The following is a 26,565-nucleotide window of genomic DNA, read 5'->3' on the forward strand; positions in this document are numbered from 1 at the left end:
ACCCACCCACCCCAACTCTTCTCCCACTGTCATGGCCCACCTTACACATCTGCTCATGAACCAGTTTGCATCCAACAATTCCTTCAAGTGTGAGGGGACAGTAGAGATTAGATTCCCTGTAGGAGCAAATGGACAGTGTTCTTGCATGCTGGCTTTTTGTTACTGACAGTGGTATGTGAGTGTGTGTGTGTGTGTGTGCATGTGCGTGTATGTATGTGTGCGTGTGTGTGTGTACATGAGTGCGTGTGGATTTGTGTGTGTGAGAGTGTGTATGTATGTTCCCTCACCCTGTTATGATGACAAGCTGTTGTCGTTCCAAAGGAATAGTCCCTAGGAGTAACTCTTAAACGCTGTTGCCCTGGTGTCAAGGGAACACCTTTCTAGTACCTCAGTAACAGATATTGAATGTACCGTGCATACCCTTTTATTTTTTGTACAGATTTTCTAGATACGTCTTTACTATTCTTTACTAGAAGGGTTGTGAAATTGTAGCAGTAATGACACAATAAAATCAACAAAAAAAAAAAAATTCCCCGGGAAATAATTTGACAAACATCTTTGTAGGTTCGATAAGGTCACTGAATACTCAGGCTTCAATCTCTTCTTTTTTTTTTTTTTTTCTTCCTTTACCTTTTGTTTCATCATTGTGGAAAATTCAGCACAATTAAGCTTTCCCATGCTTAGACTTCAGACTGTAGTTGATGTGTTTCGACCTCAATCTTACTGGCTAATGAAAAATGAAAAAACAAAAGGCGGTTGTCGTGGTCTGCTAGTTTTCTTTTACTAGAACAGTAGTAGTAGATGCTGTTTTGTTTTTCATTTGATCCCCCCTTCATTGTCAAGCTGCTCTATCTATAGTGCATGTGAGGTAATTTTTAAGGGGAAATACTATTGCCCCCCTCCTGTACCCTATTCCTCCCCCTCCCAAGTGTTTTTAACCCAAGTTGCCATTTTTGTCGTGGTCAGTTTCCAGTGATGTACAGTTTTCCCCTCAGAGTCTATGAGAGACATGGAGCATGTCTGTGTCCTGAAATGGTAGGCTCCTCTGTCATGTGATGAGTATATATTTTTAAAAAAATAACCCCCATAGTTCGGATTATGAGCATAATAGTAATCTTAAATTTTGCTGTTGATGATGATGATTATATATATTTTTCAGTTCAGCAGTGCACTGTTATGAAACCATTCTGTTTTATTGTAGGATTTCATTTTTATGGATATGCTGTCTGTGTTCTACATGTTGTACTGAAACATTTCAGAGAAAACAAGAGATCCCTCTCCCCTTTTTCTTTTTAAAATTCGTCTTATCCCACTTTTCCTTTCCAGCTGATATCCTGTGGGCCTTACTTATTCTCTCCCCGTAACAGTAGCTGTTATAGAAAGTCGCCATGGAACCACTCACTGCCTTAATACAGTTGACCACAGCAGGTGAAGTCAGGAGACACACCCAGCCGGAAAGAACGGGCCGCAAATCAAGGCCGCTCCGCAAAAAGCTCCTCACACCCCGACAGGCCTAAACTTAACTGCACCTTGCATTTCTTTTTTCAGTGATGAACCACATTTAGCCTTGTGTGAACACTTTTAGCTCATTCTGCGATCACATAAATCCAGTGTGAATTCTTACTGTGCATTAACAATGTTGGGTTTCTTTTTTTGTTTGTTTGTTTTTCTAGTAGTTAATAGTTCAAGTCAGCCCGGCAGTGTGTATGTGGCTATCGGATAAGCACAGTGTGCATGCTAACAACACTCTTGGGTGTGAGACTTGCCCCACCGCTGTAACCCCTTCTGGGGGCTCTTCAAGCGTCTTTCACAGCGCCGCCGGAGCTCCGGGGTTTGCTGGTAGGGGGGAGGGCATAGCGGACACTGGTGTGGTCTGTTGACAAAAAAAAAAAAAAGCAGAAAAATATGGTGAGAGTTGGTCACTTTTTCTCTCTCAGGGTTCAAATGCACACATATCCTCCAGCAGTCGCCCTCTGTCTCGTGTCCCTCATCCCGAGTTTTCCGCCCTCAGAATGTAGAACAGCCTCCTGCGTTTTTAGAAACCGCTCTCCCCTCGTTCCCCTCGTTTGTGCACAGGTCTGAACTTCTTTTTTTTTTTTCTTCTTCTTCTTCTGTTTTTTTTTTTTTCTTTCTTTTGGCACTGACATCTAACCATCTAACAAGGAATGAATGAATGAATGTTTGAAAGTGACTGCGTGTAATGTTAAAATTGGGAAATGTATTTTTACAACATGTGAACATTTTTTTTTTCCACTCACACTCATTGTGAATTGATTTTTTTTTTCTTTCACCAGACTGCAAAAACAAACAAAAAAAAACAAATGAAAAAAAAAAAAAAACCTCCTGTAACTAGGCTCTTAAGCTTTATTTTTGTTTTGTTTACTTTTTTATTAGAAACAATCATGTTTGTGATGGTAACTTCCAATGGTAAACTCCACACCGTATTTTAATAAAATCTTAAAAATTAAACACTGGCACCGTCCTTTCAACTTTGCAAATGACAGTATTTCTCTGCTGGTACAAAGATCCTGCTGCGTACTGAACCTTTAACTCTGCCTTCGGTCATCTCTTGTAAAAAAAGCGTCTCATCATTAGTGGTTAGTCAGTTTAAGACAATTAATGCCAGTTGCCAGTTTGTCGTCTCGCTGGTGACACCCGGCGGCTTGAGGACGTGGAGCTGCGTTTACAGGACTTGTGCCATAAACAAAATTGTTTACTGCCACAGTTTGGCAGCTCTTTTATATGGCAACAAAGGCTTATGCAGTGCCAGAATGGCCACAGCTTTACGAGTGGGCAGAGTAGGTGGGGAATACGGGAAAGGGGGCTTCTGTGTAGACCCACAAGGCAAAGGAGGGTGGGGGATTATCAGCCCCAAAATTGCTTCCACATGCACGTAACTAGCAGCCTTCTCTTAAAATGGAGCGGGAGATGGATTGCGTTTATTGACTGTGTGATGTTTTAATTTTCAGTGTGCCTCCAGTGATTATTTTCAGCCCTGCAACTGGCACTAAGGTTGTTTGTCCGTATCGCACAAACACCAATTTAGCATTGCAGTCTTGTTATATTGTCGGTCACTAAAGAAAGTATCAAAATCAATGCAGCACAACTAGAGATGGCATCTTTTTTTATTCCGTCCACTCCTCTTTGTCCAAACCTGGCGTCCACCCACAAAGCAACTGTTTTGCGAGTCCGAGCGAATGTAGCCACCAGGCTCAACAACCAACACCACTTGTGGAAATGTCTCAAAGTACATATGCTGCCATGTGTACAGTCGATGGAGTTCCATTTAATGCAGGTACAGTCGTCCTCAAAATTATTCGTACCCATTAAAGAAGGAAAAAAAACAGCTGTCACTGAAATAAGTTGAAATTGACAGAAGTAAAAATAAATAAAAAAATTAATGAAGATCATGACATTGCTTTTGAATTGTGGTTCAACAGAAATATTTTACATTTTTTAAATAAAAAGCAAGCATGATGCGACCTGTAAACTAATATTTAGTTGAACAACCCTTTGAGCCAATCACTGCAATCAAGTGTTTTCTGTAACTCTCAGTCAGACTTCTGCACCTGTTGACAGCTATTTTGATTTTGGCCCAAGTGCTTTATCCGGGACAGTTTTTTTTTTTTTTAATTATTATTCTTTTCAACCACAATTCAAAAGCAATGTCTTATTTCACTAAATTAAAATTTAGAAAATTTTTATTTATTATTACTTTTTTCAGTTTCTAGTTATTTGAGTGACTATTGTGATTTTTGCCTTTTCTTTAATGGAAGGGTATGAATAAATGTGAGAACGACTATATCGCTCAAGTTACTTTAAGGACAATCTACAATGAACAGAAATAAAAATGTAGACTGCAAATGTTCTTTTCTGACTTGAAGGGGGGGGAATCTCATTTCTTTTGTTTTGTCAGAAAAGGGTTCATTTTTGGCCAATTGCTTTTCAACTGGAGACAAATTTTCAATCACTGAGTTCATTCACACCCTAATCAGACGCGGCCTTTAAGGACAATGATCAGATTCAACAATTTCCCTGAGGTTTGCACCAAAGGGATCAATAAAGTTCTATTCTATGCTATTCCATTCTAGTTACTCCATGTGAGCAGTATGCAGACACTCCTTCAACCAGTGACTGTAAAAGTCCACCTTAAAATGCAGCTTTACTCAAATGACACAGATGACAAGAGAAAAGCGAGAACAGGCTGTTGGCATGCTGAATGCTGGCATCCCGCTTAGGGCCTTAGTACAGGCTCTTGAATGTCCACAACTCCACCATTTGCCGTGTAAGAAGCCGTTTCACACAACATGGTGCGACAGACAGTCTGCCACATGATCGCAAACCATGTGTCACCGCTGCAAAGTGGTTCACATTGAACCACAGAGCCTGTTGATCAAGTTGTTGGCGTGCGGAGAATGCGGAGAATCACCTGAGGAGAGCTGGTTTGTGATCTCGTCGCCCACAGTGGTGTCTTAGTCTCCTCCAGTCGGGAACTGCTCATCTTTCTTGGATACTAGCAAGATGGAGGACGGTCCTTTCCACTGATGAATCTCACAGAGCAGATGGCTGACGTTGCGTTTCCTGTTGTAAAGAGGAACATTATACGGATGTCAGCGTCGTATAGAAAGTGGTCCATGGAGGCAGAGGACTGATAGTCAGGAATATCCAGCGAACAAAGAACATGTCTGCATTTTATCGACTGCAGTCTCGGTGCACAGCGACATCAAGAAGAAATCCTCACACCTTTGTTTATCCCCTTCATTTGTTGCCGTCACTTGATATCTCAACAAAACAATGCACGTCTTCGTAACACAAGAATTTGCCCTCTGCCCTTCTACAGCAGCTGAACCTCTACAGACATGTCACCCATCAAATGTCTGTGTGATGCTCTGGATGAACGCGACTGACAACATGATCCTGCTTCCAGAAACGTCTGCCAGCTTCACCCAGTCCTTCAGGAGCAGTCGGTCAGTCAGTCACTAAACAAGCAGCATTAATTCTACCCCGTGCAAATGGTGGACACGCTTGGTAATGACTTGTGATTTCTGGTCTAGAAGCCACTCATGGTACTTGGATGTTTCATGGCATCCGTTCAGTTGCAGAGAAGTTGCCGAGTTTACAGCATGAGTGCAGGCAGAGAGACGTCGCTCTGCAGAAGCAGCTCAAGCGAGGAAATAATGGTGGACTGACTGCGAGGAAGCTGCTTGTTCTTTGTTCGAGGGCGTGTCGAAGTAGCAGGCAGGAATTATGCAAATATGTTGGGATGTAAATAAGTACAGAAAGAAAAAGTACAGAAGGAGAATAACTCCCTTTGGTGTGGAGTTGAGACTTTGTGAGTTTGCAGCCTTTAACAAAAGGAAAGGAGAAGGAAAGTAAAAACCTGATATGATAGCTTTTAACATGCTGGTGTCCAAAAGGTTTACTAGTAACTGAATTCACCATTGAAGTCCAGTGTGTTGCAATGTTAATATCTCACACAAAGCCGAGGGTGATGGGAATGTCCTTTTATTTTGTTTCACAGGCGTTCGATCATAAACCAAACTAGGACAATTCATCTGGCAGTTATTAAGACATTTTAAAGAACAACTGAAGTAAACCTTGTTGTGGTGCTGGAGAAAAAGTCAGGTAATTAAGATTCATCCTCCAGCGACCACAAATGTTTGGACAAAATGAAAATCAGTCTGATAGTTATTGAGATATTTCAGTCTAGACTAAAGTGGGGGACTGACCGAACCCCAACCCTGAGCTGACTAATAGGTGCGAGATGGAACCACAGACCAATAGACACACACTGTAAAAGAAAAAAATAAAATGTTAACAATGGTCAAATGACTGGCATAAAAAAAAAAAACAAGGCAAAATGAAAGTAAAACATTCTAATTCTAATACAGTACAAAACCCAACATTTTTATTGTAGGTTTTCTAAAGAAACTATTTTCTCTGTAAAACACATAATTAATAGATAGATATAGTCCTTTTATTTAAATGTGTGTGGAATTTAGGAAAGCAGAACATCCATCCATCCATCCATTTTCTATACACCCCTTAATCCTCACTATTGGGGGGGCTGGAGTCTATCCCAGCTGACTTAGGGTGAAGGCAGGGGACACCCTGGACAGGTCACCAGTCTATCACAGGGCTACACTTAGAGACAGACAACCAAGCACACTCCCATTCACACCTACGGACAATTTAGAATCACCAATTGACCTCAACATGTTTTTGGACTGTGTGGAAGAAAGCCGGAGAACCCGGAGAGAACCCACGCTGCACGAGGAGAACATGCAAACTCCACACAGAAAGATCCTGGGCGTCCTAATCGGGACGCAAACTTCTAGCTGCGAGACGACCACCGAGCCACCTTGCAGGACAGAAAGCAGAACAATTACTACAGTATAAATATCATAATACATTTCTGTAAAAAAAAAAAAAAAATCAGGAATAAATGTTATTTGTGCTGCAAGGTGACTCGTTAGTTAGCACTGTAGCCTCGCAGCTAGAAGAAGATTCCCAGTTCGCGTCCTTGTTAGGACACCTGGGATCTTTCTGCATGTTCTCCCCGTGCAGCGTGGGTTCTCTCCGGGTTCTCCGGCTTCCTCCCACAGTCCAAAAACATGTTGAGGTTAATTGGTGATTCTAAATTGTCCGTAGGTGTGAATGTGAGTGTGCTTGGTTGTCTGTCTCTAAGTGTAGCCCTGTGATAGACTGGTGACCTGTCCAGGGTGTCCCCTGCCTTCACCCTGAGTCAGCTGGGATAGGCTCCAGCCCCCCCAGTGAGGATTCAGCGGTGTATAGATAATGGATGGATGGATATTTTCTTAATTTTTATTCTTTAGTTTTATTTTTTAACAGTGCAGGTTGCAGTTGAATAAATTACACACCATGTTTTTTTCCTGAAGACGTTTTCTTGACCTTTGTGGAAAATGTTGTGAGGTCCAGGAAACATGTTAAGGGGAGTTCTTAGGGAGAGACCACAAAAAAAACTTGCACTTACACAAGGCTACGTAACTATGTGACCGAGGATGTTGTTGACGTTTGTCTGCTGTGGATGGTGCATTATCTTCTTCCCTTTTGTAAAAGATGGTGCAGTGTATTCTATGCTAAAGGAGATAAGAAAGGAAGCACTGAAGCACCTTTCCGTAGCATTTGGAGAATTCGATCAGCTGCTTTTGTGGCTGACACTTAGATACTTCCAGTAATTCACTCACTTAGGAACCTTCCTGTATGTACACATTTACAAAAAACTAAATAAATAAATAAAGTACATTGTACTACAAACATACTGTTCTTGCCGGAGTGAGGGACATACATATTACATAACAGCATGTGTAGCTGAAGGAGGCCCAGGATGCCAGCAGTATTTTAACAGACCCGATTCACACACACTTCAAACACGCTTTGGCCCATTGCTTCCCAAGTCCCACGCGAAATTGTGGCATTCATTACTCCTGTCAGCTCCCATGCTGTGGCACCAGATTTTTTTATTTGTTTGTTTAGTTCAATAGGAGGAGGAGGAGGGGGGCGATGGCAGCGGCGGCAGTCCTCGTCGGGTCTGGAGGCACGTTGTCAAACCAGTAAAATGCCAGTACTGGTTCTCATACTTCTTCTGGGTCAGTAAATTCTGTTAACAGCTCTGTAAAATGGGTCATTCTGCTTAGGTAACTTCCACTGGTTTCAGCGAGAAAGAAAACTTCCCAGAGTTGCTCAACTGAGATGGGAATGTTAACAAAATCAAATAGTTTTGAGACTTGTTGGGGACAAAGAGGAGCAGTTTGACAGATGAAGATGTCTGTGTGGTAGAATATGGCCATGCTTGTACATACTTGCCTGCATGATTAATTAGTCTCTAGACAGATGACCTATCCTAGTCGGAGGGATCGTACTACCAACCCCGGACCTCTGGGATAAATATTTGTCTTCGGTTGTCTTTGGAATGATTCAATATTTTTCCAGCCACAGAATGACTCAGATTCTGCATCCCTGTCAGACGACACTATCTTTGTTCCCAATTTTAAAAGGCACCGCAGTGCATCTTTCATTTGACCAGTATTTTATTTAAAGGATTATTCTGGCCTCACCAAAAGACCAACAATGAATTGATCATATGTTCCATTTTGCACGTGTAGTCGGATTTTCTCTCTTTGCCACAGACTTCCAGTGTTATCCAAAGACTGTTCATTGGATGACATGTTCATTTATCACAATTGCAATGGACACCTTAGTGTTTTTCAGGTCAATCATACATAACATATACTGTGTTGGTACCATTATTAGTTTATAGTCCCCCCTCTGCCAATGTTGCGCCTTATCTCTGAGCCTCTTTGTGATGTTCACGGGCAGGATCTCAAGGCACAGCTGGGGTGAGAAGAGTGTCCAGTCTGGTAACCTCAAAGTCACATCTCCGCTTTTTGTAGATGACGTTGTTTTGTTGGTTTTATCAGGCCATGACCTTCAGCTCACACTGGGGCGGTTTGCAGCCGAGCGTGAAGCGGCCGTAATGGGAGTCAACACCTCCAAGTCTGAGGCCATGGTTGCCAGTGGATTGCTCCCTCTGAGTTGCGGGTAAGTTGGAGCCACAAGCGATGAAGAGTTTATGTATTTTGGGATCTTGTTCAAGAGTTACGGCAAAATGGAGTGTGAGATGGACAGACAGGTTGGGAGAGCGTCAGCAGTCACGTGGGCAGTGCATCGAACCAGGCGAACTCTCAATGTACCAGTCGGGCCTCATTTCACCTTCACCTACTGTCATGAGCTCTCCGTAGTTACCGAACGAACACGGGTGAAATGGAGGGCGGCAGCTTTAGTGATGGGGGTGAAGAGTTCAGACATTCGGAGCAAGCTCAGAGTAGAGCCGCTGTTTCTTCATGTCAAAAGAAGCCAGCTGAGGTGGTAGTGTGATCACAATGCCTCCTGAGTGTCTTCATTCGGAGGTTTTCAGGGCACATCCACATGAGAGGAGACCCCTTGGTAGACACAGAACGCATTGAAGACATTACATATCTCATCTGGCCTGGGAACACCTCGGGATCCCCTGTAGGAACTGGAAAACTCTTCTTGGGAGAGGGATGTCTCAAATGCCATGCTTTGCCTGAGGCCACCATGACTGGACTGTGGGTAATCACAAAAAAATGGATGGATGTTTTTCTATAAAGACACGCATCTCTCAGGAATTAGACTCATCAGATGTAAGTTGCACAAGCCTGCGATTGGTCAGTTTTCTCAGCTGGCATTCTCCCACCCTTCCACTATCCTTGTGTTCCCATTTTCTTAGACACCGAAACAACAACAGCAACCACTGGGCAGCAAGTTACCGCAATGAAAATTAATCTGAAACAAAAGTATTGCAGAGGATTTCGTGTGGTCAGACTTATCCATTTTAATGACAGTGCTCATCTCTCTGTTCCACCAAAACAATTTGAGAGAAGCTGCATCGATCCCTTAGCTCTGCCCCTGATGACTGTGGTTAGCTTAAATGAATGCAAACAGAGGGGGTTTTTTTGTACCCTTATAGCAGGATAATAATAAAATGCAAACAGACCATTTTTTGTACTACAGAATGGTCTGGCAAGGCAAGAGTAACTGGGAATATCTCTGAACTGAGAGCCACATACAGAGTAAAGAAGTCCAGAGGTGCTGAGAGATGCACTAGCCCATTGCTGATTTTGGTCTTCACCAGTATTATCCATCTGTTCCTAATGCTGCTCTTTCCTCCTGTCTGTCTGTCGTAGGGGCCTCGAGTGTTTGTGGCGGTGAGGCTGAGACACCGGAGCTAGTTTGGCCCCCGCATAACGCTCTGTGATTAGCTCATGGTTTTCCTCTCATTGCTTCACTCACTTGGCTCGTGGAACATTGACGTGAGCGCGTGATTGACAGGAAGAAAACTTTCGGCTATCTTGGAGGTTTGCGTCAGTCAGGCAAATCTGCTGCCGTATCTGGTGTCCTGATGCTAACTTCTGTGTGTGTGTGTGCGCTGCAGCTCGACTGTAACCTACTGGTGTGTGTTATAGCAATCAAAGCAATCATCAGTTCCCACAGACACGTGTGTGTCTTAATGTCCACTGGCATACCTGCTCGCGTGAGTCACATTTTAGGAGGTTTTGTGTGCGCTCGCACATGTGCACACCTGTGTTGTTGACGGAGTGTCAATGACGTTTCACATTAACGTGAGTCAGTCTGGATGCTGAGCTCACTGTCATTAATCAGCGGGTGGCAGTCGGAGTCGGGTTTTTCCCATAACCTACTTTTAACAGCAAAACAGATGAAGATAGATAGATAGATAGATAGATAGATAGATAGATAGATAGATAGATAGATAGATAGATAGATAGATGAGAGTGGGGCAAGAGATGAGAGAACCGCAGGAATAAAGCAAGAAACAGATGGAGAGGGGGTGTAATTGTTTACTCGATTGTTTATGACTGCAGGACACAAAGTCCAAACTGTTACCTGATCCACATCTTCCCCTTTTCCTCTGTCTGCTCCTCTTCATCGCTCCTCATTCCTGGAAGGTTTACAGGCGAGCCATGTAGTGACGTGGCCGACTCTGTTTTAAAGGACGGACGTTCTCCAGTCACAGAATTGTCTTCTCGCGTTTGCCGGATCAAGCTGATAGTACAGATCACTGGACTACCGGTCCCTTAATCCACATGACCTTGACCGGGATGTATGTATGTGTGAAGTAGGAGGACTGACAAAAGCTTTGTTGCATCACAGCCTATCTGATATTAAGTTCCTCGAGGTTTTACATGCACTCTCTCCCCCCCCACCTCCTTATTTAGTCTGGGCTTTGACACATTGATAAGTGAGTGGCGGTTGGTAACAGAAACCTCCCTGGTCGTCCATGTGTGTACCAGCTGTGGGAACTGGTGACCACTCGACTCGCTCTCGCACACTGACCCGAGGAAATGGGGTTCCTCGGCTGAGATCACAGCTGGATCTGCCAGAGCACAGAAGAACTATTGGAAAGACGGCAACAATTTAAAACCCTTTGATTGTCCGCAACTTCCAATCAGTAAATTAACCGCAGAAATCAAACCCTTCCATCCAGATTGCACTCGTTTGTTATCCGGAGTTGGACGCCCGAGTTTAAAGCCCTATTTTTCTCGTTTCTCTCTCTATTTAACTGCCATTATTCAGCAACTCTACACCTCTGCAGTCTGACGGCGTGCACTGAAGAACAGGGGCAAGAAAATACACAATGCTGAGCGGTGTGTGTTAGGACAGGCCAATGTGGTGTTGATTACCTTGTCAGCATTGAGGTTGCTGAGTTTACACAGCCACTGAAAGACTGGGGAGAGAGAGAGATAGAGGGAGAGAAGAGAGGGACAGTGGAGGAGAGGAGTGAGGAGTTTAACTGCCTTTCCATACAAGGAGAGGTAGGGGGAGAAAAGAGGAGGAGGGGGAGGAGAAAGCAAGAGAAAGAAAGAGAGAGAGAGAGTGAAGAGGGTAATATGAGGAGATACAATGAGAGAGAGAGAGAGAGAGAGAAGGGGGGAGGAGAGAAATTTGGGAAAAGATAAAGACAGGGGATAGAGGGATAAAGGCTGATAAGGCTGCAGCAGACAACCGGTTACAGTAGAGAAAAAAGAGAGGAGAAGAGCGATCCGAGCTGTATCCTCCCTGCTGCAGCTTCTCTCTGTCACTGACTGACTGATCCAACACAGGTAGGGAACACACAGCGAGACCTCATTCATTCTTTGCACACAAAGTCCGCTAGAGTTGGACTTTTTTCTTTTCTTTTTTTTTTAAAGATCCAGTCAGCTTGTTTCCCTACTTTGAGAAAATGTAGCATTTTTGCACAAATGCATGCAGTGGCGGAAGTAGTTTTCAGATCTTTTAGTTAAGTAAAAACGGCAAAGCCGCAATCTAAAAATAGCCAGTTGCAACTAAATTGTTGTTTGAATAAATACACAATGCTACAAGTGTATTAATTATTGCTATAAAACAGACACAATTTATTAAGTGAAGGCTGCGCAAAAGTCAATTAGCAACTTTTGAGTTGTACATACTAGTGGATATGTAATGTTGTGACATTATTATGACTGATTTATTAGCAGGTAAGAACATATTGAAAAAGGCTGGGATAATGCAAATTTAAACTAAACAGTAAACTGCTGGGAGGTTGTATGTAAAATCTATATCTGTGTACTAAGTGCAGTATATCTGTCACTAGTAGCAGCATTGGTAGAAAGCACCATATATCCCTCTGGCATCTAGAAGATTGGAGATATAAACTAAAGTAGCATTGAATGGAAAAATTCAAGTAAAGCACAAGTCTCTCAAAGAGATAAATGTATTTTCCACAACTGAATTTATGCCATGTTTCTTCTTGTGCAAGATTAATGTGCACAGATGTCTTTTTGTTATTTTTTTTCTCATCATTTCTCTGAGGACAAATATATTGCAACCAAATTTACACAGTTTTTTTTGCAGCTGTTTGCATGTTTAAAATGGTAGATAAGCACCTCCATCAGTGGCAGTTTAGGCACAGTATCGAGGAGCGTGCATGTACTGTCCATCCTCACGGGTCCTATTGTTGAAAACTTGGCTTTAGTGAAGTGCTTCCGGAAAACCAAAGTCTGTACTCACTTGTCTCTGTGTCCGTACTGCCTGCGCTGTCATGATCTCTCCTCCGACTGCATGAGAAACAGTCAGCTTTCTGATCTCCTGTTGTGATGCATACCTGAGCGAGTGTCTGTATTTCTGTGTTTATGCATGAATGAATGAAATGGCAGGACCAGATATGCACACAGTGTGCAGAAGTGTATTAAAAGTGTAATTCAAGACAGACTGATGCACCTCTTTTTGCAGCTATTGCCCAGTAAAAGGCTTTTAAGAAAATTCTCAGGGAAAACTGCAAATTATCTCCCCGACATCTCCTTGTTAAAAACGAACACACCTCCGGCTGTGTGCACGAATCTGTGCTTGTGTGTAAATACCTGAACGCCTGTGTATCTGAGCTGAGGTGAACGTGTGTATTATCTCTGCATGAAGCTGCTCTAATTACACAGTGTAGGTGCCCAGGAGGCAGCAACCGCAATGTTTGGCTCTGTGCCACATCCCCTTGTTTTATTGTGTCTTGTGCCTGACAGAAAAAAAAAAAATTGCTGTGTGTGTGTGTGTGTGTTTATGTTGACTGATGAGAGCAGTTCTGTGCTGTAAGTGCATGTATCGGCATGAGTGTTGACAGAAAATAAGCGTGTGCCTAAGTATGCATGAAAGGAAGACCATATGGGCCATTATTATTACTGTACTGTGTGTTCTGCAGCTGCAGACATCAGCCGGTTTTGGGTCTGTATGTTGACCGATAAAGTTCAGTGTGTCAGTGTGGGAATTCATGAAATGTCTCTATTGCATGTTGGCATGTTATAGTGTCCGTGTGACAAGTTCATAGGGAAGGTCAAAGAGTCCACTGTAACAAAAGTCTCAGCGTAGAATAGAGTCATCTGATTAAAGGTTATAATAGCAGCAGAGATCACGTGACAGTCAGCTTAACAAACAGGCCTCAGAGTTTGTTACAATAAAGGATCATGTTCAGGCAAATTGCTTGCTATTAAGCTAAAAAAAAAAGAAAAAAAATGTTGATCTTCCTTCTTCGGAATGTGTGTGTACAGTACATGCGTGTGAAAGACAGAAAATGGGTAAATCTTTGCAACAGCCTGTGACAGGACTGACCTCCTTTTCTATACTAAACACAGTGGAGCGAGCAGACAGGACAGTAGCAGTTAAGTTCACATACAGATGTGAAAAGCCTCCAAATCCGGGTCGTGAATTTTCCATCAACACAAGTGCTCGATTGCAATAATATTTTTGTTATGTTGGGGAGAAGTTGGAATTACTTTTTGGAACAGACTTTAAGCATCTCAACCTGGAGCTTCATCTGCCTCCTGCCGAGCAGCAACATTGCAGCCAGCGAGGTGATCAGATGACTGAGCAGTAAGATCAAAGCAGGGCTCTGTGTGTCTCCATACTTTGGGTATTTTTACGGCCGGCTGTTAAGCTGTGCAGTGGTTAATATACATTTAATGGAGACAGGGAATTGATAAAACACTCAGCGACATATAAGGCTGCGGTCAGAAAAGTGTCAGAGTTGGAGTTTTGCAGCTATATTGGCAGAGTAATACTATCTGACCTCTGGAAATAGACTTCAGGGACAATGTGCAGCAGGACATGAGCGTTGTGTGTGTTGATGGCGTGCGTGCATGTGTGTTTGTGTGCCTGTGTGTGTGTGTGTGTTTGTGCACCGGTTGACTTGCCCAAATTTAACTGTCTGCATTCTGCAGCTGCTTGGAGTTTTAGTTGTAGTGTAGTAACCCGTGGAAACGCCGCTCTCCCTTTCTGTAACTGGCAAAACAGAAAAATTCAACTGTCATCTCAGAGCTAAAGTATCAGCTAATAAATCAGGAAACAAGTAAAACGACATCACTCGCTGACATTGTCTGGTAATATTCTGAAGCTAACATTCTGAATGCATCCTTGAGAATTGAAGTCTGGAGAAGGGCTGAACAATATGAAATAATTATGATAAGAGGAAGAAAAGTCATTTTGCAATTCTTTTGACAGATGTTGTGATATGAGTCACATTTTTAGTGTGGGAATCTTCTTTGGTGACCAAACAAGTATGTTCCGTTTAGTCTGGAGAATATGATTTGTAGGCCGGAGCATATCTCTAACACTGTGTGCTGCATTTGTAAAGGGTATGTTGTGACACATTTTACCTTTATCAAAAAATTGCAGTTTAAATCTATTCCTCAGAGAGGGATCAATAAAGTTTATCTGCAATTTGGATATTGCACTTGGCCTTACTGCGATTATATTTTGAGTAATAGTTCAGCCCCAATCTGGAGCCAATTCAGATGGAGAGTGAAGGCACATTGTCGCACACCGTACTGCAGGGTAGTTTCATCTGGCTGGTTCAGAATCAGACAAAGAAACAGTTGGGTTGGATAGCAGAGATGGCATGAGAAAGTAGGTGAAGGGGAGAGAAGGATGACACGGAAGAATGTGTGTTCGGAGGTAATGAGTGGAAAGTGGGCTGGTGCAGAGCGAACGCAAGTAGCATGGCTCTAATTCACACTCATCTTCAGAAAAAAAAAATAAAAAGAACACGCTCAGGTGCAAAGATACAAAGAAACAGACACACAAACAGCTTTCTTCACACTAACACAATCGCATGCGAAGCTGAAATGTGTTTTGCGCAATTATCATGCACGTGCCCTCCTCCTCTGTCTGCCTCCTAATAGAGTGCGAGTCTGACTCAGCGGCTGGTGGTCAGTGGATGGTCAGTCAGTGAGATCAGTAGAGCAGCAGAGCAGACAGAATCCCCAGAAATGTCATTCGCATTGTTTTATTTTAGGGTGGCTTGTGTAGCAGACATTACCGTGAACGCGGTGAATGTTAACCGTTTTGGACCACAGCCAGAGACTGGGTCAACACACACTGGGAACAGCCCCGGCAGAAAGAATAGGAGGATTTCTTTTAAACGAAGGCTTCAGGGTCAGTGGGTTCAATAATCTTTGTTCTTAGATAAAAGGGTTGCGTTGTGATATGAGGGAAGGAAATGTGGAATTTCCCGCCTTGTCCTGATTTTCCAGGACTGTCTGGGTTTGGTTTCCTAAATGTTCATGCCTTTAATTTGCTTGATGATGTACAAATATCACATGTCAGAGAGACTTCTTAAGCAGCTTTTGATTTTAAATACACTGCAGATTTTTTAGTGTTCAGGGAAAATCCGTTTTTTTATGGTGAGCATAATCTGTGTTTGTGAATAAATCCCAACCGTGTGCAAACCTGATACATCTCTACCAGGAATACTTGCACAGCCATTTTTCATTCTCCGTGTCTTTCAGATGATGTCATCAGAACACCTGACCTGCGGTTGGCTGCAGCAGCTCCTCGTCGTACTTGTGAAGCTTTGCCTCACTTTTGCTGGGCCTTTGCGACCACTGAATGGGACAGAATGCACAGCCAAGAGTCCTGCTTCCTACATCCTGGTCTTTACAGGTCACTGGAGCCCACAGGCTTTCCCCAAGCAGTATCCGCTGTTCCGGCCCCCTGCACAGTGGTCCAAACTCATAGGTGAGAGAGACTGCTTGGAACAGAGACATGGATTATTGGAAAATCAGCCATCTGTAATGGAAAGTTCTACCTGTAACACCACTGAATGTGACTATTATTTCAGACTTGCAGCAGCAGCGAGGAGTCAGGGGATGTTACCTGACCTGCAGTTCACAGATACGAAAGATTTTGTTTTAACAGGGAGCCAATCTCAAGACAGGAATGGTGATCACAGTGAGATAAAGGGACCTCAGCCTCTGCTTCACCTTTGTTCTAGAGGTTTAGAGCCTCATTGTCAGCATGCACACTCATTCAAAGAGAGATGTTAATGAGCAAAGCAGCGAGAGGCAGAGAGCAAGACAGTCTAAATGCTACCAGATGCCGTTTCTCTTTGTTTCTCTAACTTCTGTCCAGCTATATCTTTAATATTTCTCTATTTCTTCAACTCAGTCCTACACTGCTCCCCACATTTCCGCTGGTTTACCACAGTGTTGGCGGCAGAGGCTGCAGTGGTGGTTTTCGGGGCTGGTGAAGGTGGGTGATGATATTTGGGGTGTGGTGGTGTCAGACCGCTCACCTCCGAGCCAGGGGGCGGAGAAGACAAAGGGATTCAGACCCCTCCATTCTCCTTTTCTTTTTTCCAAGTTAAGGAGAATGGGATGGATGGCAGATGTTTGCACATGTGTGTGTACATGTATGTGTGCCTCTTGGAGAGCACAGTGGCGGCTGTGGGTTTGTCTGGTTTCCAGCTCTCCCAGTGCTGCCCTGCTGCCCTGCCAGGGGATGATGCCCTACTTACTCCATATAGAGACAGGCACCGGAGATTCTGACACACCCATAATGACTTTTAATGTCTCAGGGTAATGGGCACCAGTGGACGTGGCGCGAATGGAATGGGTTTTGTCACAAGAGAAGAAAAACTCAAAGGCCTCAATTGGCTGATGATGTGCTGCAGGGGACAAAAAGAGTGTTGGAGATGGAGTTTGTCACAGGATTAAAGAAAACATTACCTGTCGAGGGCTTTTGGGGCCCTCCATGGTTTTGTGTTGCTTTATTTTGAAGATGAGGGGTCAAGGCACCAAGGGCAATGCCAGAAGGAAGAAGGACTGGAGTTTGTCATGGCCAAAAAATACACGAGCAATTTAGGAAGGGTGGGAAGTGGGCTTTTAAAGTCTTGGTGGGGCTTAAACGTGATGTGTTATCAGGTTTCAAGGTCTTGACGCTTGTGGGAAATTTGTTAGGATGGAAATGCAATTAAGTGTATAAGTAATAGTAGTTTGGGGAGAAACAAGATAGTGTGTGAAGTGTGCTGGGCAGGTTGTGTGTGTGGTTCGGTGTGTGTTAATACATGTGTCAAGAGTATTTAAGTTGAACTGCATGCTTGTGTATGTGTGTCTGTATGCAGCTCTGAAAAGTGAGGTAAGGCAGAACCATCAGAGCATTTGTCAGCGTGTTTCTGGCTAACCTTACTCTGCCCCTAAAACCACTGGCCCAGTGCAGCAGCTCTGTGGGTTTCAACACAGAGCTTCAGAACCTGTGGTACAAACCGTTTAACCTAAATCAGTGTGTTGATTCTTCACAGATTTCATAGATAACCAAAACTAAATATAAGAATGTGAAGAAAATGGCTCAGTTGGCTCAAGGTGGAAGAAAAAAAGGCATCAGAAAGGGTTTTCAAAATAGTTTTGATGTTTTTTTTTTTTCTTTTTTTTTTTTTGTCCACCATCTGGCTGCCAACTCCTAGATCCTGACCTACCTCCTGGCAGCTCCAGCCTGTGTTGTGGTTTCATCAGTGATAGATGGAGAAAAGATGTAACTATAACCTTGCAATAATGCCAAAGACACGCATGCGGGCAATTCTTTCAGAATTATCTGTTTAAGTGCAGGAAGTAGGAGGCAGCCGTAGAAATACATACAGGCTCCGTGGTGGAAATGATCTCACCGTCTGGCTGAGGCTCTGTGGTGCTTCATTGACATTGATATGCATTCCACTGAATAAGCATCTTACTCCTGTCGTCTCTTCTTTCTTGAATTTCTTTTCTCTCTTTAGCGGTCAGCCATAATCGCCATTTTCGGCTCTGGGAGGAGGGCGCTCCAGCCAGTGCAGGGGTGCAGAACTTTGCTGAACTCGGGGTGACGGTGGAGCTGATGAAGGCAGCCAAGGAGGCCAGGAGGAAACGCGTGGTCGGCGCCATGTACCGAACGGCTGGCATCCCCAACGGCATTGGGCACAGCTCCACGGAGATGCTCATGCAGCCGCGGAGCTCGTTGGTAGGCACGAATAAACCTGAATGAAAAGCATTTTCAAAAAAAAAAAAAAAAAGGGCATACATGCTCAGACGCATTAAGTCACACCAACCATGTGTTTGACTAAATCTACTCAGTCATCTGGTGACCCGGGTCTCCCCATAACGTCGTTTGTCCGATCTGACCAAATACTTCACCATTTCTTTCCACTATCCAATCAGCCTATGTTTAGCCCAAGTGCCTCAGCCCTGCAGCCACAAACGCCCACATCCATCCTGCGCGGTCTGCACTCTGTCTGCCGCCCGCCCCACTGAACTCTGTGAGCTCAGGAGAGAGGGGCCCAGGATGACGTGCTGCAAAGGGAGTTGCTTGACATTTTTTTTGGAAACATGTATATTTGTTCTCTAACCAATAACAGTTAGATAAGAAGATCGATCAGACGGTCGTGTTTGTATGCTAATATGATGGCAGCCAGCCAGCCAGTTAGCTTAGCTTAGCATAAAGACTGGAAACAGGGGAAAACAGGTAGCCCCTCTAAACATGCTCGTGCTACATGTTTAATCTCTGCAAAAAGCAACTGATCTTTGAAACAGTAGCCCATTGTTTGTACATTCTACCAGCTGTAGATCCACATTTCGCACACAGATATGAAAATGGCACAGATTTTTTTGTATTTCAGAATGTATTTTAGATAAATCAGTGTATTTTCCCAAAATGTTAAATTATTCCATTGCAGATTGAATTTCCCTTCTGGGATAAATAAAGTATTTTTCATTTCATTTCATTTCATAAAGGACATGTTTAAAGTATAAAGACGTCTCACAGAGAAACAATTGTATGTAATCACTCTTACTCACCTTATTGGCCTTTAAAGGATCTCTGGCGGGCAGAATCGACAGGCCTCGTATTGTTCAAAGCCAATATGAGGCTTCAGTAGTCTGCGTTCGCCAAATTTAGAGCCAAAGTTAGTTTCTTCTTCCGCAGCTTGTCGAGAAAAAATTCAAACACAAAGACGAAATGTTTGCAGTAAAACAACCAACTGTGAAACGATGTCCATTTGAGCTGTCTAGCCTAAACCGCTGAAGTCCCATATTAGCCTATATTTAAGGTTGTGTCTTTGCTCATCGCTGGACCACAGGACACCACTGCTGCTGAACGGCGAGCGAGACTGGGAGCAAAGGTCACGGTTGGACTCTTTTTTGAGGCTTGGGCTAAATCTGGGGCCAGGGCTTAAACAAAGGCAAAGGATCTGAGGTATGGCACAGTGGAAAAATGTGTCATACTATTCACAGAGTTGGAAAATAAAGTATAGCCTTTGTGTGTCAAGCATATGTAGCTGATGAATGAGTAGGAAAAAGGTGAAAAGGAAGGGCGGAGATTTGCTGGAGCTTTTAGAAATAGGTGTGTGTCTGCCTGAAAGTCTGGTGACCTACATTTGTTTATTGGTTGTTCCACCGCTTGAACCCGAGGGCCCTTAAAAATCATAAACAACCCTGTCTGAGGGCATCTCTGGTAAGCACTAGTCAGAGACAGCAGCTTAGCAGCTTGTCATCTACAGTAGGTATATGATGTCTGTGGCTGCTTTTAAATGGGTCCGTCTGTTTTTAGATCAGTGGGCAGAGCAGCAAACAAAATAAGAGGCATGACTATTGTGTGTTTGCGTTGAACGTGACTCAGTGATGTGAATCTGTTGACAGCTTAGCCTGTTATTCTGTTTTTCTCTCTTGCACGCTCATTTAGAAATGCCGTCCCTTTCCTATTCCACATAGCCAAAACATTCATACGCAATGCCCCAGAAATCCCAAACACATATGATTCCTATTTCCATATTCATGAGCCATCTGCTATTGTTGTTAAATGTGAAATTCAAAGCAGACAGGTAACACCAAATAAGTACCATGCTGAGCTTCAGTATTTTACAAGCACACGAGCAGAAAAGGGCACAACAACAGCTGAGCACTGCATGCTTTCTGGTATGACAAGTTCTCTCCGAGGCTCTGCGAAAGATTTGCTGTGATTGAGAAAACGTGAAAGGGATCTTTGGAGCTTTGAGTAACTGTCTTTGCTCCAGAGATGCTTCCTGCAATGTATATTGCAAACCACCGTGGACTGATCAAGCCAGTGGCGAGGAAGACCCTCGAGAAGGCATCCTTGCTGAGTGGCCCAATGGATATAGCAGGATGACTTCTTGGAAAAACCGCAGTTTCAGAGGAGGATGAAAAGGACAAGAGGAGGGAGTGATGTTAACAGAAAAGGGAGGAAGGAAGGAGGGGATCAGTGGAGGATTCTGAGAAGCCGCAGAGCTTTTTCTCAGTTTAGTTTGGTGCTGTGCGTCACCGGTTAAGAAACAGACCCTGTGTGTCATGCTGACGCTACCTGCCCCTTGTCCCAGTTGGTACGATTTAATCTTTGTTCCAGCACTCTTCCACCGACTACTCGATCCAACTCCAGGCTGCCCTTTCCTATCCATCCAAAGCTGTCCAAGCCCACCCATCCCACCTGGAGACTTAGTGGCTCAGCACAGGTCCTCAAATATCAGTCAAACGAGGAGGCGTTTTTAAATGTGCTGTTTTCTGGTCATCTGCCACCTCAGTGTGTGCTGACCCCCAGGCCACTTCCTGAATGAGGTCACCAGCTCTCAGGAAACATCCATCACATGGGAGACACAGTCTAACCCTGCACAGGAAAACTGAGTGGGTGCATGCACGAGCACACACACAGGTCCCAGTTGCTACATGATAACTTACAGCATTATGAATCCTGACATCGACTGTGTTTTTGTGCATGATGTCATGCTTACTACATTTACTGTCCTGGCTATTGTACTATGATGACTTAATTCATTCTACACACAACATGCAGTCTACACCGCAAGTATTTGGATAGCAATGCATTCTTTTATTCTCCAGGCTCTGTGTTTCAGCACATTCAGCTTGAAATAAATGAACTGATTACATTAAAGTCTCAGCTTTAATTTGAATGGGTTTACATGAACATAGAGAGGACTGTGCTGGAGATATGGCCCTTCTAACATGTAGTGTCCAATATTTAGGAGTAATTTCACAGCTACATGTGAAGTCAGACAAAAACATGATATTTATTTTGTCTGTGTAGATTCTCAGCCATCCGTGTTGTGGTAATTCTTCGAGCTTCAGTAAAAACCAACTGCACTTTTCTATTTGGTTCTTGATAACGTTTCACCTCTCATCCGAAACACTTCTTCAGCTCTGCGGTGAAACATCTTCAAGAAAGACAAAGTTAGTCGCTTTTTCCTGAAGCTACAAGAACATATTTTTTTATTATTTGGAGGAAATCTGCAGCCAGTGACCACCTGTAGTCTTTATATATTACAGCGCATTTTCCCTGGTGATGCCCTGGTAAGGTATTACACCTCCTCAGCCTGAGAAACACTTTGATAGCTTTAGCTTGATGTCCTGCTCATTGATTAAATATTGTCAGATGAGTTTTGATTTATTTGGCTGAATGTACACACCCAGAATGCACCTGTACACTTCATCCTGTCAGCAGTGAAATCATCAATTAATGTCACAGTTTAACTGGCAGTCATATGCACAATAGAAGAAGCACCACCATGATAAAGTGACATGCTTTGGGTCATGACTTCTTTGTTTTTTCACCACATACATATCGTTATTGTGATTAAAGTACACTTGTTACATCAGTTGATCGAATTTTGTTCTAGGATTACATTGCTACGCTTCAGTGAGCTGCAGCCTTGCTTTGCTGTTTCTGTTGCATCTTGTAGTAAATCCACTGAAGCTATGATCATGAAATCTCCTCTTGATCATTGACAAGTGAACATTAACATCCTGGTGAACATTTTCAACTTGCTATACAGTCATTAAGTCACGTTTTCTTTAACATTCATAGAGTCAGTCCTTCACATGACTGAACTCTTCTCTGGACCAGCTCATTTACCAGGTGAACATTTTCTGTTTGAATGTACTCAACTGTTTTGGCAAATCATCTACCTCTTGTATTTTAATGTAGCATCCACTACTTTATATCAAAACAAAGGTACAGAACCACATATCCTGAAGCACAAAAAAATGTGTCGCTGTCCTTACACTTACAATCTGAGCTGCATATTAACAGCCAAGCGGCAGCATAGGACAATACGGTGGTGTGATTAAATCGATTGTTTTGTTTTCACATCTAGAGTGCTGCAGTTAGACAGTTGATTGGAACTACATCAATAATACAGATAGTACTAATACAATAATATTATCTATTGCAACTTTTGTCTTCTTGTGGCTTATATTGGTTTGATTAATGCAACTTCAGTTTCTTTCTAGTTTCACTGCAGCCACAGGCGGCATGTTTACAATGTTTTCCATCTTAGTTCAGCAGGAATTCTTGAGAATTACTAACAAACACAAAGTACTGCTAAGGGAATCACAGTGGTTTTGCAACTATTTACAGATAAACCAAAGTGCTGAACAAAATAACTCAGTGACAAAGTAATGAAAGCATGACCAAAGCTGTTCATACTGAGAAGGGCATCAATGTGTGAAGCAAATGTCAGGGCAATTCATCCAAAGGCTGCTGAGATATTTCGTTGAAAGCTGCAAATGTCAACCATATGGTGGCACTAGTGGAAAAGTCAGGGGATCACCTAAGTCATTAGGATCATGAATGCCTGAACGGAAAGGAACAGAAACTCTGGACTAAAGTGGACTGAGTGACAGACACACCGACACTGGCATTTCTAGAGACGTGCCGCTACCACGATTACAAACACATTCATCCTCTTAACTTTAAAGCACTGACTGGACTTGCTTCTCAGTATATTTAGAATACATATTCAGTGAACTGCAACCAATTGACGCTAAGGTCTAAAGCAATTGCATTGTCTCTCTTGGAATGACAGTTGTCTCTGATGGTGAAGATGATCCCCAGCCCCGACTGGTTTGTTGGTGTGGATAGCCTAAATCTTTGCGAGGGCAACCAGTGGAAACAAGAAGTCACCATTGACCTCCAGCCTTATGATGCAGGGACCGACAGTGGTTTCACTTTCTCCTCTCCGAACTTCCCCACCAGTCCTCGAGAAAACATCACAAAGGTATGAGCTCTTGCAGTGTTCACAAGCACAAAATCCTCCATCTAATTCACACAGCGATGTCTTCATTTAGTCGTTGCTGCATTAATTCTAGGCTGAGACAAAACAAGGTGGACGGTCCTCGTCTTATTCTTAGAATAAGTTACCAGCATGGGAATGGGACATCATTCTTAGCTGTCTCCACTTAAATGATTGCTTGGCAGCTCTCATGCCTGACCTGAAGTGATTTGAGTAAAAAGGGCCCCCCTTACATAATAGACCATCTATCCTTTCCCGGCATGTGTTTTAAAGTGGGCTATTGTGTATTTGAAGTTCTGTTGAGAATCTGCTGGCTCTCCTGATGAATTATGCCTGACTGTTCTTTGCCGACCTGTTCAGATCACGTCTCAGATGCCAAACCACCCGGCCAACTCCTTTTACTACCCGCGCTTAAAGGAGCTTCCACCGATTGCCAGCATAAAGATCACTCGACAGGGCAGATCACCTGAGCGTCAAACCCAAATGTCTAATCATATTCTACCAAACTCCATCAGTCCCCAGCGCTTCTCAGGTAAGACCACGGGACTTCCTTCATCAGTGGTATGTGGATATTTTACCTCTAAAGGGCAACAAGATTAAAGCAGATGGTTAAAAACATAACATGGTGTGTTTATCATTCTACTGAAGTTTGATTCTAATGAAGATTTACACACATTGGATTGGCTTTGACATATGAAACTCACTCGAGACACTGTGAGGAATGGTTTTCATGAATGGGGAGGCATGTGTTAAGTGCTCTACCATTATCATTCAGCCACATAAATCAAAGGTGTTAATGCTGTGGCCCTTTCTGCAGGAAACCTTTAAGTACTACAAGAAAGCCATAGTACCAACAGAACTTCTTTCTGCAGTGCATTGTGGCACCTTGTGACTCATTTATGTTTTTCCCGTCTCTGTCCCGACTCGTTGCAGCAACACCACTCGACTGTGAGGTGTCTCTCTGGTCATCTTGGGGTTTATGTCTGGGTCCCTGCTCCAGGGGCGGCGTTCGCCACCGCACACGTTACATCCTCTTGCGGCCGGCCAATGCTGGCACCCCCTGTCCTGAGCTGGAGGAGCAGGCAGAATGTGTACCACACAGCTGTATGAAACTCCAGTAACCCACAGAGCGCTCAAGCACAAATACTGCCAGTATTCAACACTGGGACTTTCATGTTATTACTGCTGGACTGAGAAAGGTTGCTGAGCATCTCTTTGCTGAGGATTGTTTTTTGTCTTTGTTGCAGCCAAATTGTGGAAGTTTAAGATGTGCTGCATTTACAGGTGATGAACGTTAGTTTTAGAATGAATACTCCATAGGGTGTATCACAATGGCAGTAAAGTCTGACTCTAAAGGTGTGTTGGACGAATATTAAAAATTCCACATTGGGCCCCTTTTTAGCAAATTAATCACAATCTCACATGTCCCTACAGTTTGATTTTAAGTTTCTCAGCTCAAAACACTGCAATGATTTCACCATGACTGCGGCTGCATTCGATATCACATAGTTTTTCTTTTTACTTTAAGTACGTACTACAGCTAACAAAGCAAATACTGTTTCATACAGTGTGCATACAATTGGGACATACTACTTTGTCACAAAAATGCGCCTTAAGCTTTAACCGTCAGAGTCTGCAATACTTTCGTGACACATTGTGACATATGTAACATCACTGCATGGAGGATTGTGGGTCAGAATGGCCACATAAACATGCTGGCTCGCATATGGCAAAATCTGATCGGATGTAGTCGGACATCCAGGTATTTCTGAGTACTTCATTTGATATACTATATATACATATTCCTCTGCCATACTATCCAGTATAGTAGTATGGATCTTGAAACACAGCCTACAAAACTGGTTTTAGGGCTGTTCTAAAGCTGCTGCTGTTTTCGCCTCCTTCAGGAAGTGCTGCTGTCTGTGTCTGTGATTGACAGTGCCGAGCTGAAGCAAACGCCCTCATATCTTAACAGCTTTTATTTTACACCTATTGGTTTATAACAGCCACAAAACACAATAACAAGGAAGTTTTACCATATGGGACCTTAAAGACTAAATGTTTTGTAGTAAAAGGTGATTTTTATAAACTGCTCTAGATGCAAAATAGAAATGTATCGCCTCGAAGACCTGTGCAAGACTTTTAATGTTGTTTTTTTTTGTCATTATCAGCAACATATGCATTTAAACTGTATGCTGACAGTGGCACTCTGAAGTCAACACATGTACATCTTCAACACATGCTGCTTACACTTTGTGGGCACACAAAAACCTCCACACACAGGTCTTTGCACATGCTGCATACCTTTGCAGGCGTGGAGGCATTAGTTTACAGAGATAACTTATGCTTGGCAGATTAAACTCTTTCAAAATAACTTCACACCCCGATTTATGAATATCACCTTTCATAAGAAACACCTAACAGCTGACTTGAAGCTTAGAGACAGTCCAAAGAAGATGGCCTATTTTATAGCAAAATGCAGGTTTATTTGTTGTTTTTTTTAAATTAAAAAAAAAAAAAAAAAAAGATAAATATTTGTATTATCTCTTTTGATATTTCAATCTTGAGATTTTGTACATACTGTATGATGTATCTTATCTTGTATAACTCATGAATAAATATGGAGGTGTGTTTTTTCAAATAGAAAACGTCTGTGTTGCTTTCTTCCCTTGTCTGGTTTTCCAGTTGGACAACATTTTTTTGTAAAGGCAACATGTGAAACATTTTTGATTTGCACGTTCCAGCATGAAGTCAACTTATTTATGTATGCCAGGGCATAATTTTACCACACCTCTTTATTTGTATCCAAACAACTCACAGTCTAAATGCAAAAATACACAGCCATAAATATCACAGTATGAAAAGGTTATGATGCCTTATATTTGCCAAAGTCATGGATCTACGTATTTATAGATGGAAATTATACACATTAAACCTTAAACTTTGATATCTCTGTGCTGTTTGAACTGGGGTTACTTTAATTGTGGTATTTGCTCTGGCAGGGGAAAAAAAACAAAACAAAACAAAAAAAAAAAACAGCTTACTCTTCTTCTTTGAGGTTTTACTGCAACTGGCAACCATATAGTTGCATTACTGCCATCTTCTGGATTTAATTACAACTCGGAATCTTAAAATTCTCTCTAAAAATATACAGTCTTCACAAA

The 26,565-nt window shown here is 42.8% G+C and overlaps 1 protein-coding gene across 1 annotated transcript; it reads left to right on the top strand.

Moving 5' to 3' along the window:
* Window positions 1–4,964: 4,964 nt before the first annotated feature.
* spon2a (spondin 2a, extracellular matrix protein) lies at window positions 4,965–26,049 on the top strand. Its single transcript, XM_008284433.1, has 7 exons — window positions 4,965–4,975; window positions 11,526–11,663; window positions 15,849–16,077; window positions 18,107–18,327; window positions 23,195–23,386; window positions 23,762–23,933; window positions 24,335–26,049. The coding sequence occupies exons 3-7, from the start codon at window positions 15,849–15,851 to the stop codon at window positions 24,520–24,522; spliced, it is 1,002 nt and encodes a 333-aa protein (XP_008282655.1). The 5' UTR covers window positions 4,965–4,975; window positions 11,526–11,663; the 3' UTR covers window positions 24,523–26,049.
* Window positions 26,050–26,565: the final 516 nt, after the last annotated feature.

Source organism: Stegastes partitus, unplaced genomic scaffold (assembly GCF_000690725.1).
Source record: "Stegastes partitus isolate 25-593 unplaced genomic scaffold, Stegastes_partitus-1.0.2 Scaffold359, whole genome shotgun sequence".
NCBI lineage: Eukaryota > Metazoa > Chordata > Actinopteri > Pomacentridae > Stegastes > Stegastes partitus.